Source organism: Toxorhynchites rutilus, chromosome 3 (assembly GCF_029784135.1).
Source record: "Toxorhynchites rutilus septentrionalis strain SRP chromosome 3, ASM2978413v1, whole genome shotgun sequence".
Lineage (NCBI taxonomy): Eukaryota > Metazoa > Arthropoda > Insecta > Diptera > Culicidae > Toxorhynchites > Toxorhynchites rutilus.
In genome coordinates, this window is record NC_073746.1 from 171,298,354 (window position 1) to 171,315,764 (window position 17,411).

The 17,411-nt window shown below is 37.7% G+C and overlaps 1 protein-coding gene across 2 annotated transcripts in view; it reads left to right on the forward strand.

Annotated features, from left to right (window-relative positions):
• LOC129777586 (inositol-trisphosphate 3-kinase homolog) overlaps nucleotides 1-2,962 on the forward strand; it is a 32,758-nt gene extending 29,796 nt beyond the window's left edge. For both annotated transcript variants that reach the window (XM_055783953.1, XM_055783954.1), the window contains exon 4: nucleotides 1,591-2,962. In XM_055783953.1, the coding sequence (XP_055639928.1) occupies nucleotides 1,591-2,422 (832 nt within the window). In that variant the 3' untranslated portion in view covers nucleotides 2,423-2,962. The remainder of the gene's footprint in view (nucleotides 1-1,590) is intronic.
• Nucleotides 2,963-17,411: the final 14,449 nt, after the last annotated feature.

Below are 17,411 nucleotides of genomic sequence, written 5' to 3' on the forward strand. Positions count from 1 at the left end.
TCAAACGATTATTTTATTTTACATTTCCCTCTGAAGTCTGTATCACTCAAGTGTACGTACTTCTCGAACCGCGAATTTGCTTGATTTGATGATCTTCATGCACTTCAGTTTCGATTCTGACATGTACGTCAAACGCATATTGTTTAATCAATGGGCGTTTTTGCAGCAAATGGTTATCAACATTTTGCCCAATCATCAAATGGTATGCGCAGAAATTCAGTGAGCAGAAAATATGAAGGCATATCCTTCAATGCAATCTTGAATAACCGAGCCAAAGTGTTGTTTTCGTACCCGCTCTTGTAATCCGTGTTAGGAAAACACTTTTCGGAGTGCAAAAAAAACATGTGGGTGCAGAAGTACCTCCGGCTTGCATGAATCAACAACTTCAACTTCTACTTTTATACTATAGAGTATTTAAACTCGATAGCTCATTCGCCTCTAGTGTCTGCACGATTTTCCCAGGTTTCTAAGTTTAGGAAACCGTGTTAATGAAACATATTCCAGTTTTCACTAAGGCAAGCGAGTACAAAAATACTCGCAGTTTGAATTTATTTGCAAAGCCGATTCTCCCGATATCTTGGTTTTGAAGTCTGTGTTAGGCAAACACATTTCAGACGGAACAAAAATGCCCCCGACTTGTATGAATTTGCAATGCCAATTTCCTCAGACACCTTGATTCTGAAGTCTGTGTTGGGGAAACACATTTTAGTCGAAACAAAAATACCCCCGACCTGCATGTATTTGCAATGCCAATTTCCCTACGCTGTATGGATTTGAAGTCTGTGCTAGGGAAACACATTTCAATCGGAACAAAAATGCCCCCAACTTGCATGAATTTGCAATGCCAATTTCCCCACGCTCCATGGATTTGAAGTCTGTGTTAGGGAAACACAATTCAGTCGAAACAAAAATACTCCCGACTTTCAGGTTTTTTAATTCTGATTGCCACAAGGCTGCTTGGTTTTGTTGGCTGTGTTAGGGAAACCGTAAATCGGACCAATCAAAACGAGGCAGTTAGGGTGTTTAGACAACGCTTAACATTTTACAGTTTTTCAATTGTTTATCTTATGAAAAATAACATTTTATTAATTGCGATAGAAGAGTAGAAATATTGCCTATCAATTGATGCAAGCATCAATTTCCGATCCAGTAAGATATATTCGAGTTATAAGCATTCGGAATCTTTCGTAGTTCTACATCAAAAGAACAAATTAAATTCCCAAACCATTCCAAAAAATGTGAAATTCTATTCACATGTTCACATATCATAATGCTGGGTCTTTGTCGGTTGCCGTAGGTCATAAGTGGGACCTATTCAGCGTAATGTCCGTTGCGGTTACATCATTTGAATATTTCATCTTCTGTTTAAAGAATAGCAATCAGCTTTAGAAGTGTTAATTTACGACTCAGTGTATTACTATCATTCATGCCATCTCCACGTAGATGTAGATGACGGTTTGTACAATTCCTGTTCATCCTTCATCGCCTCATCTCCCATCGGTTAGTTCGCACTAATAACATCATCAACCAAAATTGAAAAGTCAAAGATCTAATCCACACCTCTCTCTCTCTCTTTTCTTCCCATTCCAGCATTGCTCCGGCAGCGAATGGCATCGTCCGCAAGCGTGTCCCCAGTCCCAATGACGCCGAGGTTCTAGCCTACCGGTTGCTATCCATTGATCCACACGCCTCCAAGATGGTGCCCAAGTTCATAGGCATGCACCAGCTGGAGGGAGAGCATTTCATCGAACTCCAGGATCTGCTGCAGGGTTTCCACGATCCGAACGTGATGGACATCAAGGTTGGTTTCCGGACTTTCTCCGAGAACGAGGTTTCGAACACCACCCTCCGGGAGGACCTGTACAAAAAGATGATCTCGGTGGATCCGAGTGCTCCAACGGCCGAGGAGCACCAGCGAAAGGCGATCACCAAGTTGCGATACATGTTGTTCCGGGAGAATATGTCCTCCTCGCAGGAGAAGGGTTTCCGGATAGAGGCGATGAAGATGCGCGGCTGCTCGCCGGTGACCGACATGAAAACGGTCAAATCGGGGGTCGATATTGAGGAAACCGTTGCACATTTTGTGAATGGACGAAAAAGTGTGATTAAGGATATGATCAAAAGACTGAAACATATGCGCACATCGATCGAGAAGTCGGAATTCTTCCAGCGCCACCAAGTGGTTGGGAGTAGTATTTTTATCGTGTATGACGACCACAAAGTTGGCGTGTGGTTGATCGATTTTGCCAAAGCACTGCCACTGCCAGAGAACGTGAAGATTGACCACCGAACTCGCTGGACACCGGGAAACTGCGAGGAAGGCCTGCTGTTTGGGTTCGATGAGGTGATACGAGTCCTGGAGGATGTACTCCAATCTTGTCAGAGAGCAGCCAGCAATGGCAGGAAGTCTCACCGTAGATAGAGCGGAAAAGTAGGAAGAAAGGCACCAATGCCGGCCGGGGAGCTAGTCATTCTCTCAAGCTGGACTGAGAGAAGCTGCTAATAGTAATTAAATCCATAAAACCGTCAAGACTGAGTATAATGGCGAAACATGAATGCCAATAAGATTTCAAAGATGCTAAAGCACAACAACAGATTTCGTTCGGAGAGTTAGATGATGTATTTTGAACTTAACATCAATTTCCATTATATGGCTCTTCACTTATTCGAAGACTCGAGAAAAATCTTTTTCTGATCTGAGTTATGGGAAACGTTGTTATATGAAGATAAAAAAAACAATTTTCCATATTGGAAATCCTGCGAATGATTTGCCTTAAGATTTAAAGAAACGCGATATTTGTAGGAACCAGATAGTGACTCCTCCTTCTGAAATCTATTTAAAATTATTAATTTATGAAATAAGTAGTAATATGTGAATTACCTTTATCAATTTTATGGTCGAATTATAGAAAATGAATACTTTAAATACCAATATGATACAATCAACACGCTAATGTTGTGATAAATAAAAATGAATATTACTGTAAACTGTGTGTTCATTGTGCCAGGATTATTAATTGTACCTTACATCATGCTATCGAACGAATGCCCATTTGACTCGCACATTCATCATTTGTCGTTAGCGTGTTCCGAAACTTTGTCAAATGAGAACAGATAGCTGTGCGCGGTGAATGGACAGCGATCATATATCATCGTGGGCCATTTAGACTACCATTGATTAGGCGACTATTGTTATTGACCGTCATCATTAGGGAACGCTTCTCCACCTCATCAGGTGATCCCAGGTCGCACCCAGCTCTCTGCCTATTAGCGTTTAAGGGGGTATTCTAGTGTAGAGACAGCAATTTCGGACGTTTTTTCGAGCTCCGTAAAAATAAAACAAAGAGTATTTTTACTGTCCATTATATCCTTATTTGTTCTCCTATCTTTTAACAATAAAGCAAAACTTTAACGGAGAAAAAATATTAATAACTAGAATAGTTACAAGCTGATGAAATGAAGGGGTTCAAGAAAAAGTTGTGCCATGGCGTACACGATTCCATCCGATTCCGTCTGAAACAAAAAAAAATGGGTGGGTTATATCTATGATATAACCGCAAAGTTGACGTGGGACTACCTAAGCTTAGCAATCATTTGTTTGTATTGATTGACTTTTTGATTGAATGAAACAATTTTCGAATTTAATATATTCGGTTGTGAGTAAAAAGATTGAATAAATGCCATATAAGGTAAATACATGCATTGTGATAGATTATGATCTTCGTTATAAGTTAATTTAATGACATTTCTTTTACGTTTGGTATGATGCCTAGGACAAAATATGTGAACGGAAGAATTATCAAACTATTATTTTATTTTACATTTCCCTCTGAAGGTTGCATCTCTCAAGTGTACGTACTTCTTGAACTTGAAGTTTCGATTTTGATATGTACGTCGAACACATATTGGTTAATCATCGTTTGACAACGGAGAAGGAAAATCAAAAACAGAATTCGAGAGTATTGGGTACATCCCATTCTCAGTGATTCGCACGGCATGTATGTCGGATTCCAAAATTGAGAGCGAATTGAATTATCGATCAATAAACAATCGTCGTATTGCCGCAGGTCAAAGCTAGCCAGTACTGATTAAACAGACGACCGATAGTTTGCCGACAAAACAGTTTGAATGCGGTTTGCCGATACTGAATCGGTGAAGTGTGCGCATATGCATTTGTACTGATTAAGTCGGCCAATCAAACTATCGGCCAACAAAAGCTTGCAGTCTGCGGGGGCTTTTGGGGAAACACATTTCAATCGGAACAAAAAAAAAACCCCGACTTGCATAAATTTTCAATGCCACTTTCCCCACGCTCCATGAATTTGAAGTCTGTGTTAAGGAAATATATTCCAGCCCGAACAAAAATACTCCTGACTTGCATGAATTTGTAATGCCAGTTTCCCAACGCTCCATTGGTTTCAAGTCTACGTTAAGAAAACACATTCGAATGCCCACGCCAATTTCCCCACGCTCCATAGATTTAAAGTCCGTGTTAGGAAAACACATTTCAGTCGGAACAAAAATATCTCCGACTTTCATGTATTGGCAATGCCGATTTCTCCAACGCTGCTTGGTTTTGAAGTCTGTGTTAGGGAACACAGTTCGATGTGAACAAAAGTCCCCATACTTTCATGTATTTGCGATGCCGATTTCCCCAATGCTGCTTGATTTTGATGGCTGTGTTTTTTTTTTTTTTTTTTTTTTATCTTCGCTTATTTTTCGTCGGCCTATTTCCGCCACTTTAGTGCCAATCACCGACATCAGGGAGGCGACTCCACCTGTTCCTACCTATCAGACTCAACAACTCATGAGCCGGGCCAACTTCTTTTACTTCCGCTCCGAAGGAAGACGTAACCAGAGATTTTTCGCCTCAGAAAATCCCAACGACGCCAGCTGGGATTGAACCCAGGCCGATCGGATTGTGAGGCTGTTACGCTAACCATACAACCACTGGCGCCGTCTTTATGGCTGTGTTGGGGAAACCGTTAATCGGGCCAATCAAAGCGAGGTAGTTAGGACGTTTATATAACGCTTAACGTTTTACAGTAATTCAATTGTTTATCTAATGAAAAATAACATTTTATTAATTGCGATAGATGCGTAGAAATATTCCCTATCAGTTGATGCAAACATCTTTCCGATCCAGTAAGAAATGTTCGAGTTATAAGCATTCGGAATCTTTCATTTTTTCCTGCATGTTCTGTGTTTAGGTTTTCATTTTACCCCCCATATACTCCGGTTAGACGTAGTCCCACGTCAAAAAATCAAACGGATTCTGTATCAGTAAAGATGCCGCTATCGCATGAACCTCGGACAAGTCAAAAACAATTTTTTCACAAAATGGCGGCCCTTCGAAATACAAAATGCGGTTTAAAATGTTTTTTCTTACGTTTCCCATTTTTTTTAAATATTAAAATTTGAAAAATGTCATTTTCAGATGCATACAGATTGTATTCATATAAAATGAATCGGTTCAGTAGAACTTGAGATATCGTACGCCAGTTTGAAAAAACAGGAAGTGGGTTATATCTATGGTATAACCGCAAGGGTGACGTAGGACTATTGTTGATTTAGAGATCATTTGTATGAAGTTGAATCTGAATTCATTCTGAATGAATGAATATTTGGAGAACTTCGAAAACGAGAGCGTTACGTTGGAGGCACAAGGTTTTATGCATCCAATATTGGATACGGAAATATCCTACTGATGGGGAAGAATAATCTTCAGAAGCTATCCTGTTGATTGCGATTGATTGAAAAATCGCAAAACCTAATGTATTTGGTCACAGTGTTATATGGATAGAAAACATTAAAATAAACTCTTTCATATGAATGTAATTTTAAATTCCCAGAGGAACTGGCAGATTATTTTCAGTAACGATTAGATATTTCCACATTTTCCTCGATACTGGAAGCCCACCAGTGGTTAATGCTAACTCGATAACCATCTGTTAATAGCACTTGATTGAAACATATTTGGTCACAGTGTTACATGGATAGAAAACATTCAAATAAACTCTTTCACATGAATGTATTTTTAAATTCCTAGAGGAACTGGCAGATTATTTTCCGGATCTTTCTCGATCCAAACGGAAAGAATTCCGTGCGTGTATGTGTGTGTGTAGCGGCTGCTTCGAGATCTTCCCGGGGAACCGTTTGTAGCATCACTCTCCTCCTGATGGATTCCCTTCTGGCCTAAGGTGCACAAATAGGCTCTTGGTGACACCGTTCATCCGCGCTTTCATGATAAATGAAGAGCTTCACCACAACAGCGACAACATGCTCCAATCGCTGTACAATTAGAACTGAGTGGATTTCCGAGCGGCGCTCGCTTATATACCGATTGGAGATTTCAATAGCCTATTTTGAAAGCAAATTTAAGACTATTGAAACAAGTTTTTGGATCAGAAAGTAACAAGTATGGAACGCGTAGACATTTTATCTTTCGAATGAAGTGTTTATCATACCATTTCGTTCAGTTGTTTAGAGGCTATTAACACTCAAAATCTCGGTCTCCGGCGTAACGCTTTCGTTTTCGAAACTTTGATTTTACACCCCGGTATAGAAATGAAAGACGTAGTCCTACGTCAAAACTAGTTTCGAGAAAAACGCGTTTGAAGTTCATTGCAATGGCCGTACTAGATTATATAACGCATCACTAAAATGGCTCTAACTTGGAAAATAATGAGATTTCCGATTAAGTCCTTTCTAGGGTAGCCCTTGTTCGTTGCTTATGCGTAATTCAACTTTTCCGGTTTGGGTTATATTGTGGACATTCTTTGACCTGCGTGACTGCTTTACAAATATTACTGATCACCTGCACATTTATGTACGATCGAACGCAGCAATCTCACGAGTGATTCACGTAGCTTGCAATGGTTTCATTTTCTCCTTTTTACTATCTTCAAAACGACACAGTACGCTGAAATTCAAGTGGTTAGCGTCTCACATTATCATGCCGGGTGTTCGGGTTCGATTCCCGTTCTGGTCGGAGGATTTTTCGTCAAAGATATTTTCTTCGACTTACCCTGTGGTCACGCATATTCTAGAGCTTGCCCCTCGGAATACATTCAAGGCGTGTTATTTGGTTTAAGAAATCAACTTAGTATGTTAATACATGACGTTAATAAATGCATACGTTGAGACGGCAAAAGTCCCACGGGGAACGTTAACGCCATTCAAGAAGAAGAACATTTTGACGTGGGACTACGTCTAACCGGAGTATATGGGGGGGTAAAATGAAAACCTAAATACAGAACATGAAGGAAAAATTTAAAGATTCCGAATGCTTATAACTCGAACATTTCTTACTGGATCGGAAAGATGTTTGCATCAATTGACAGGAAATATTTCTAAGCATCTATCGCAATTAATAAAATGTTATTTTTCATTATATAAACAATTGAACAACTGTAAAATGTTAAGCGTTATCTAAACGCCCTAACTACCTCGCTTTGATTGGCCCGATTTACGGTTTCCCCAACACAGCCATCATAACCAAGCATCCTTGGGGAAATCGGCAATGCTAATTCATGAAAGTATGGGGATTTTTGTTCTCACCGAAATGTCTTCCCTAACACAAACTTCAAAACCAAGCAGTGTTGGAGAAATCTGCATTGCAAAAACATGAAAGTCGGGGGTATTTTTGTTCCGACTGAAATGTGTTTCCCTAACACAGACTTCAAAACCATGGAACGTGGGGAAATTGGCATTGCAAATTCATGCAAGTCGGGGGTATTTTTATTCCGACTGCAATGTGTTTCCCCAACACAGACTTCAGAACCAAGGTGTCTGAGGAAATTGACATTGCAAATTCATGCAGGCCTGGGGTATTTTTGTCTCGACTGAAATGTGTTTACCTAACACAGACTTCTCAACCATGGTGTCTGGGAAAATCAGCATTGCAAATAAATTCAAACTGCGAGTACTTTCGAACTCGCTTGCCTTTGTGCAAACTAGAACATGTTTCCTTAACAAGGTCTTCTAAACTTAGGAACCTGGGAAAATCTCACAGACATTAGAGGCGAATGAACTTACAAGTTCAAAGGCTTTATAATATAAAAAGTATAAGTTGAAGTTGTTGCTTCATGCAAGCTGGGGGTACTTTTGCACCCGCATGTTTTGACGTAGGACTACGTCTTTCATTTCTATACCGGGGTGTAAAATCAAAGTTTCGAAAACGAAAGCGTTACGCCGGAGACCGAGATTTTGAGTGTTAATAGCTCCTAAACAACTGAACGAAATGGTATGATAAACACTTCATTCGAAAGATAAAATGTCTACGCGTTCTATACTTGTTACTTTCTGATCCAAAAACTTGTTTCAATAGTCTTAAAATTGCTTTCAAAATAGGCTATTGATATCACCAATCGGTATATAAGCGAGCGCCGCTCGGAAATCCACTCAGTTCTAATTGAACAGCGATTGGAGCATGTTGTCGCTGTTGTGGTGAAGCTCTTCATTTATCATGAAAGCGCGGATGAACGGTGTCACCAAGAGCCTGTTTGTGCACCTTAGGCCAGAAGGGAATCCATCAGGAGGAGAGTGATGCTACAAACGGTTCCCCGGGAAGATCTCGAAGCAGCCGCTACACACACACACATACACGCACGGAATTCTTTCCGTTTGGATCGAGAAAGATCCGGAAAATAATCTGCCAGTTCCTCTAGGAATTTAAAAATACATTCATGTGAAAGAGTTTATTTGAATGTTTTCTATCCATGTAACACTGTGACCAAATATGTTTCAATCAAGTGCTATTAACAGATGGTTATCGAGTTAGCATTAACCACTGGTGGGCTTCCAGTATCGAGGAAAATGTGGAAATATCTAATCGTTACTGAAAATAATCTGCCAGTTCCTCTGGGAATTTAAAATTACATTCATATGAAAGAGTTTATTTTAATGTTTTCTATCCATGTAACACTGTGACCAAATACATTAGGTTTTGTGATTTTTCAATCAATCGCAATCAACAGGATAGCTTCTGAAGATTATTCTTCCCCATCAGTAGGATATTTCCGTATCCAATATTGGATGCATAAAACCTTGTGCCTCCAACGTAACGCTCTCGTTTTCGAAGTTCTCCAAATATTCATTCATTCAGAATGAATTCAGATTCAACTTCATACAAATGATCTCTAAATCAACGATAGTCCTACGTCACCCTTGCGGTTATACCATAGATATAACCCACTTCCTGTTTTTTTTGCACTCCGAAAAGTGTTTTCCTAACACGGATTACAAAAACAGGTACGAACACAACGCTTTGGTCCGGTTATTCAAGATTTCATTGAAGGATATGCCTTCATATCTTCTGCTCACTGTGTTTCTGGCACTGAAGTTCATCAAATCAAGCAAATTCGCGGTTGAGAAGTACGTACACTTGAGAGATGCAAACTTCAAACCAAAAAAACGCTTATTGCATCCAAAAAACTTCCGCATGCCAAATTTTATTTCGTTTGCTTGATTAATTCTCGAGTATTGCAAAAATGTGTGTTTGATTTGTATGGCAGACATCCCCCCCCCCTAAGCGAGGGGAAGGAGTCTCTAACCACCATAGAATCATTTATTGTATCTTAAAACAACCACATGCCAAATTTCGTTCCATTTTCTTGATTCATTCCCGAGAAATGTAGAAATTTGTGTTTCATTTGTATGGCAGCCCCCCCTTAGAGAGGGGGGAGGGGTCTCAAACTATCACGAAAACCTTCCCCGGTCCCAAAAACCCCTACATACCAATTTTCATATTGATCGGTTCAGTAGCTTCCGAGTCCATAAGAATCAGACAGACAGACAGACGGATAGACAGAAATCCATTTTTATATATATAGATTCGATTGAATCCGGATATTGTTTCATTCAATCAAAAATTTAATCAATACAAACAGATGATTGTTAAGCTAAGCTAGTCCCACGTCAACTTTATTGGTTTGAGCTAAGTGGTGCGGACTCAATCCACTTCATTTTCAAGCAAATTCATGCATGTTTTCAAGCGATTTCTTGCAATAAATTTTCAGACCACCAGGGATGCCAGATTTACAAACATGTTTGTAAATTTACAGACATATCTGTAAAACACTTATTTTTGTTGTAGACTTTTTGGATATAACAATATTTCACAGGTTTTTGAAAAAATAAGAGGCTCTATTCATCACATCAAAGATATTTCACTCACCATATGACATTTTTCCATAGTTTAGTTTGGAACTCATACACATAAGTACTTTTGCCCTGACATCATTGCAGACGAAAGAGAGTATACGGTTATTCACAATTAATGAAAAATTGCATTCTCTGCAGGTTAGGAAAAATCTTGAACGAAAATTGTCTCTGATAATTATTTTCTGTTCTAGATAAGATTGTTTTGCTGAAATGCAAGGAGATTTATTGAAAAATAGTTAAGTTAGGGTCAGGACTATGTCTTCTGAGTATTTAAACAAAATCGAATAAAAATTTTCATTCTATTTTCAACAACTTACATTCGCTTTCGGGTCTGCTTATGACGAAATATGGGTTACTGTTCGATATTGTAACCACAGACATGGTTCATGGCCGTGTATAACTTGTATAGCCTTGCATGGCGGATGGAAAATATACACTGCATTTTCTTATAAATTTCATCAACGATAAGACCGCAAGCCTTGATGGATGTCCAATATATCAACGAAGAAATACTGATTTTTATAAAAATTAACAGCGCGTATGTATGTGTAGATCGTTGAAACATTTAAACACACTTACAACACATAAGTTATTAAGTGGTCCGAGAAATCAATTTTTTTCACATTTTCCCAAAAATGACAAATGAAAATTAATAACTTTTGAATCACTGAACCGATTTAGATGATCGACATATAAAATTGAAACTAATGACAAAGCCTTTTATTGGAAAATATTCAACTTGCGAAAAAATAATTATATTTTAGTATTTATTGATTGTAGTCGTTTTCTATTTTTTTATGACTCTGGACTAGAGGGCGCTATATTTTTTAATATTTTTTCTTGAAAGCTGAGGATTTTTCACATAACATATCTCGATTCAGAGATGCTATTTTTTCGTTTTTTAGATATGATTTTTGCAAAGTTAACCGGTGGTTCAAAAAATCATTTTTCCCCCTTTGTCCAAAAATAACTTTCCGCAAAAAATCATAACATCTGAACTACTGAACCGATTTAGATGATCGATATATTAAATTGAAGACAATAAGCAAAATTTGAAGGAAGATTGGATTCTAGTAGCATAGGTCTAGTTTAGTCACAAATGAATATTGATTGCAGACTTAAAACATGGTAAATTTACTAAATTATAACTTAAAAACGATAATTGTAGCATCTCTGATATCGAGATAAGTTTGGTAAACAATCTTCAGCTTTCCATAAAAAAATAAAAAAATATAGCGCTCCTATCTTTAACCGAGAAAACTATAAAAAACTAACTCAATCAATAATTACAAAAACAAAAATTCAATTTTTCTCAAAAGTAATATTTTTTTAAAGAGAAATAAATCGTAAGCTTCAATTTGATATGCCGATGAAATGAATCGGTCCAATAGTTCATAAGTTATGACTTTTTGTAGTGGGAAAAATGGGGAAAAATTGTTTTTCGAACCATCGATTAGTTCTGAAAAATCATATTTCAAAAACGAAAAAAATAGCATCTCTAATATCGAGATATTTTATGTAAAAAGCTCTCAGCTTTCAAGAAAACATATAAAAAAATATAACGCCCCCAAGTCCAAAGCCATGAAAACATTAAAAAACGACTACAATCAATAATTACGAAAATAGGATCCATGTTATCTAAGTTCAATATTTCTCAATTAAAGCTCATTGGCTTCAATTTGATATGTCGATCATCTAAATCGGTTAAGTGGTTCGAAAGTTATAAATTTTTGAAAAAAGTAATTTTGGGAAAAGTGGAAAAAATATTTTTTTGGATCACCCTAAAATGGAAATGGGCACCCGAATGACAAAACAAAAACCCGAGTTCAATGTTTTGCGATAAAGAACAAAATTACCACTTTTGACGAAGATCTGAGAACCACTATATTGGTTTGACTGTATATATATGGCTGTATATATAAACGAAAACAATATTACGTGCATCGCGATGTACAAAGTATTAATGAATATGTGAAAATTAACGTTAAAAGACATTTCTATAGATCTGCACACTTTTACAGACTTTACCACATTTTTAACAGACATTCACATATTTTTACAGACTTTTTTTTTAAATCATCTGGCATCTCTTCCTTCCACTTTTTATCGAATATTTTCAAATCGCAGGTGTAAACATTTACTTGACTTTAACTTCGTTTGTTTTTCATTCGTTCGGAAAAACGTTATGTCAAAGAGAGGGGACATTAAAAATGCATGCGTTGCTCAATGAAAGACTGAGATGCTCTTTCAGAGATGCAATGGTTAATTAAACAATTGACGGAAAAATGTAGTTCGTTCATTTTATAATTTTAATTATTTTTGCCCTTGACAACAATACCTCTTTTATAGTGTTGATTATCATAAGAAAATTAACACTCCTGATCGTTGGATCTCTTTTGACATTTCAGTCGGATCTTTTTTGGCAGCCGTTTTGATTCAGTCCGCACTACCTAGGGTTTGAGATATAAAAATTTTAAATATTAAATTGAATTTTCGAATGAGATTTTCAACAGTAAATTTAAAATATTATTTTTGCTAAATTGTTCAGTCATTTTCCAACAACTTTTGATACTTGATTCCATTCGAAACATTGTTCTTTTGTTAGAAAATTCAGTTTGAAAATAGTGTGTCCCATTGATGGTTGCTTCTTAGCATTTTTCTAAGGAATATGCAGTCAAAATAATAAGATGTTTATGCCGTGAAGTGGCTGTTTTGATACAAACACAGTGTTGACGCATACATTACAACCTTTTTGATGTTGTGATTCGATCAATTTTTACGATTTTGTCGAAATAAACATGTATTTTTGTATTATCATAATTGGTACACTTTCACATCTACGTGCCAATTATCGCAATATCGAAAGATGCCTGTTCCTTAGGGTGCCAATGAAAATGGTCATCTCGAGTTTCAAAAAGTTACGGCATAAAAATGTTCACCACCTCGAAAAAACACCCTATGCCAATATCAGCTCAATCGGACTTAAAGGAGAGTGGTACAAAGCGGTCAAAGTTTGAGTTTTTTGGAAATCGAAAAATCCTGTTGGGTATCTGGCCACCTTCGATAACAGAATTAAATTTCAGGCACCCAACATCGCACGGGAAATCCTTTCCCAATAAATACAATAGCGGTCGGTAGAACAAATCAAAATAACTGCGTTTACGCGGTGCCGACGGCAAAACACTGACCAGCACAACGATTCCAATGGTTTCTTCACTTCATCAAAACACAATAGCTTTACAGACTACACATATTATATTTTACAAATAAAACAAATAAAATTATATTTTACAAATAAAACTACAAATTTACAATCTGTGCTGCTGCTATTGTTTTGCTGTGTGATGTTTTGATCTTCGGCAGAGTGGTGAGTTTCAATCTCCAGTTCTGTTTTCCACCTTATTCTCCTCTGGTCGGCTCGCACAGGAGAGAAGAGTCTCAACGGTAGTTACGCAATTTCCTCCATTGTTGGAAATCAGCAGATGAGGTTCTCCACAGTTCATCGATCGCTGATTGCCGACATAAACAAATGTCTTAAAATTCATAAAACGTCGAGATCTAGTGTCATCTCGAAAAAAAAATTTTTGTCAAAAATCGACACTCTGGGACTTTTTTTTCGGCATGCGAAACGAAAAGTATGGTTTAGTAGGGTGATAATAAAAATAGTTATCTCGATTTTTCGTTCGGAACTTGCTACGAAATATTGATTTGAACAAAAATATATATATTAGCTCATTCGGACTTCATTTACTGGTGTCACAAACGTTAAAATTTGAGTTTTTTTGAAAAACGAAAAATCACCGAAAATCGAGGTTTTAAATTTTTTTTTATGCCAAATGTCTTAAAATGGCATTATTCGTCGAGATTTGCAGTTATCTCGAAATTTTTGTACTGAAGGTATTACCCGAAAAAGCAGAAAAGCAAAAGACCAGTAATTGGATGCAAGGAAAAGAAGCAACAAATACAATATTGAAGGAACTCTACGATGACACTCCTCTAGAGTACAGAGCAGTGCTGAGAAAAACAACTGAATAAATGGAAACACTGTTGGATTTCATTGGACATTCGACGAGCGTGGACATTCCTTATACCCCTCTCCCTGTTGTCCACGTGGACATTCCTCTGGTTCTTGGAAAAAAATACCAAGAAAATTCTATTTTTTCGCATAAAATTCATTTCAAGTTTGTTTCTATTTCATGTTTTCATTGAAAAAAATAAAAAATAAAAATGATAGCCTTATTGATATCAACGATTCGTTTTAAATTCTTCCATTTTTCCAACATTGTCCGGGATTTTCCCATTATTTTATCCCATTATTATCATCCGAATTCCATTTACGTTATCTTTATATTCATATCAAAATATCACTTGTGAATCTACTCTTGAGTATTTTTTTTAAAGCTGACCGGCTGTTACGTTAGGCGGTGTCCAAATCCTGATGCTGTTCATTAACTGATTAACTGACAACACCAAGTCAAAATTTTCATTCATTTTTTTTTTTATTTTAAATTGGGCTCTCATTTGCTAATCAGATAGAAAGTATTTTGTCTCAGAACCCGGATGTTGCGACCAGATATGGATATTGTATCTATAACGTCTATCAATGACTTTCGTTTTCACAGGCGGTTATAAAGAACCTAGCCAAAACAAAACACCTGCAATATCATCGTGCTGAATGATTTCGTTGACCTATAACCCTTAATTCTTAAATCATGCTAAATATTTTATAACCGATTCTAAGGGAGAAATCAAAAGCATAAGTTATAGACCCACATCTATTCGATTATAGATGTACCATTTTGTTCCACAATATTTCAGAACCCTTCACGCAACTTGAGAACTCCATTCCCTCGGAACTTCTTTGTTTTCTCGTCAAAAAACTAGGCGTTTTACATTCTATACAGTCAGTTGAAGTTATTACAGGAATCTTAACAGTTAATCTGAAAATGCAATATCTGGTGAGTAAGGCGAAGTGTAGTCCTAGATGCGTTCTGGATAGTTAATTCTAATACGTTCAGTTACGAGCAGTACATGCAGGGATTCATCGAGACCAGTTGCTTGGCAGAAGCGCTTGATACTAATTTTATTCTAGTCTCACCAGACCCAGACCATGCGAAAACCTGCTTCAGGGTTATATTCACTTGCCCAAGATTTTTTTAATTGAACATTATTGTGAATGATTTGCCCTTCACAGTTCGCTACAAATATGTACGAGGAGGTTGTTTCTGAATACAACTGTCAGTAAAATCGAAAAATGCATGTATTCAAAAAAATCAATTACAGGCTTTCAAAGTACTTCCCTTCCGATAATTCCCAGCAAGTTTTCCACTTTTGGAAGATCTGATAAAAGAAGTTTTCTCCGAGTTTCTTGAAAATCGCCTCCGATGCTTTTACTGACATTTTCTTGGTAAAACGGTCTCTACGATGTTTTTCAGCTCAGGAAAAAAAGAAAAGTCAAAGGGAACCAAATTTGGGGAGTAAGGAGGGTGTGGCATAACTTGAATGTCATTTTACTCCAGGTATTCGGTTACAATTCGAGCAGTATGCGGCGTTGCGTTATCGGAGGCGAAAACTAACACGATTTTAAAACACATATACTCATCCACTATAAACGAGTGCAGGGACAATACTGACAGTTGTTCTGGAAACGAAACACTACGCTCTAAACGCTCCCGAGGTCATTTGAACCGGAAACAGTCAGGCCTCTTCAAAAAAATCACTGACAGTTGTTTCTGAATGCTCCTCGTATTTCCATTGCGAGTTCTCGAAAAATAAAAGCTGAATTAAAACCTTTCACTTAAGTAAAGATTTTTAATACTACACAAATTCTCACATTCTTTATGATTTATGATCTTTATCCTGACGGAATTCATGCTCGTCTATTTCCGATTGGAATCAATTTATGCATCCAAGTTCATGTGCATTTCGTTCTGAATATACATTTCATAGAAGACGTTCAGCCGTATGAAAGAATATGGATATTTGATCGGGAAGCATTCTTAGGCAACCCAGTTTTTTATTGATGAATACAGAGTACTCAAGATGGCTGTAGGTTTCAAAAAGCTTGTAAATACACAGCAGATTTCATTAAATTTTGACTATAAACATGAATGTTTTACTTAAAAAAAATTAACGTGTCCACGTGGACATTTTCTAAACCCCCTCCCCCTTCACCGTGGACAAGCGTAGACAATTTCGTAACTCTGAGTCCCGTCTGCAGCCGTCAGAGCGTCGCATGTATCTTCTCCTCGAACCGATGGAGGGTTACCTTGTATTACCTCGATTAGGATGCCTTGCATTCAGTCGGTCAGAAATTTTGCGGTTTCCCTGATATTTACCAATAAATGATGCAAGGTTTAGGTTGATATTGCGGGGTCAGCTTTGAGCATCTCGGCTGATAAGCGATCGACCTCCGGAGATTTGTTGGATTTCATACTTTTGATTGTTGTTTCTATCTCTCGCAATAACGGCGCTGGTTGTTCGCGTGCATTTGGAGCAGCTACTTATTTAGGCGGTTGTAGAAGGTCTCTTTCTCCTGCAGCTCGGTAGCGTTGGTTGGCGCGTAGCTCTGAATTATTGTAAGGTTTCACTGCCGTGTCCTGAAACTGGCTACAATCACCCTGCTGATTATAGGCTGCCACTCCAACAGTAAAGCGTGGGCCTGCACGCTAAGCAGGAAGCCAATTCCACGGTGGTGTGGAGCGTTGTCACCACGTTTGCTAGAGTATAGTAGTATATGTCCCGAAGGTAATCGGTGTTCTTCAAAGTTCGGCCAACTAAAAATCGTTGCCAAAAAAATTGCAGGATATCGTTGGAATTCGTTGAAATAATTCAACCATCGATTCAGTCACTACGTCTCATTCCGATTATCAGAAGGGGAAACTGATGATGGAGCCTAGAAAACTATAAGATCTAGAAAACACTAGTAACACTAGGCTCGTGAAAAAAGTTATGCGGAACCGATTGACAACATTGTCGTTGTTTTTTTTTTCCAAAATATATTTGTTTATTAAGGCACATGTGGCGTTAGCCTGACGGGGCCGGGAGTCCAATATTTTGACAATTTTTGTCTTACAACTATGTTAGTAATATGTAACCGATTACTCGCGGTTGGCTCGAGGTTAGTATTACAAGTGTTCTCATAATTGGTATGTTGCAGTCTTCGATGCTCTATACGTGTGCCCGACACGGGCTACTTCCTATTGGGATGCAGCTGACCATTAATCAGCAACGCTCCCTAGTCTGTA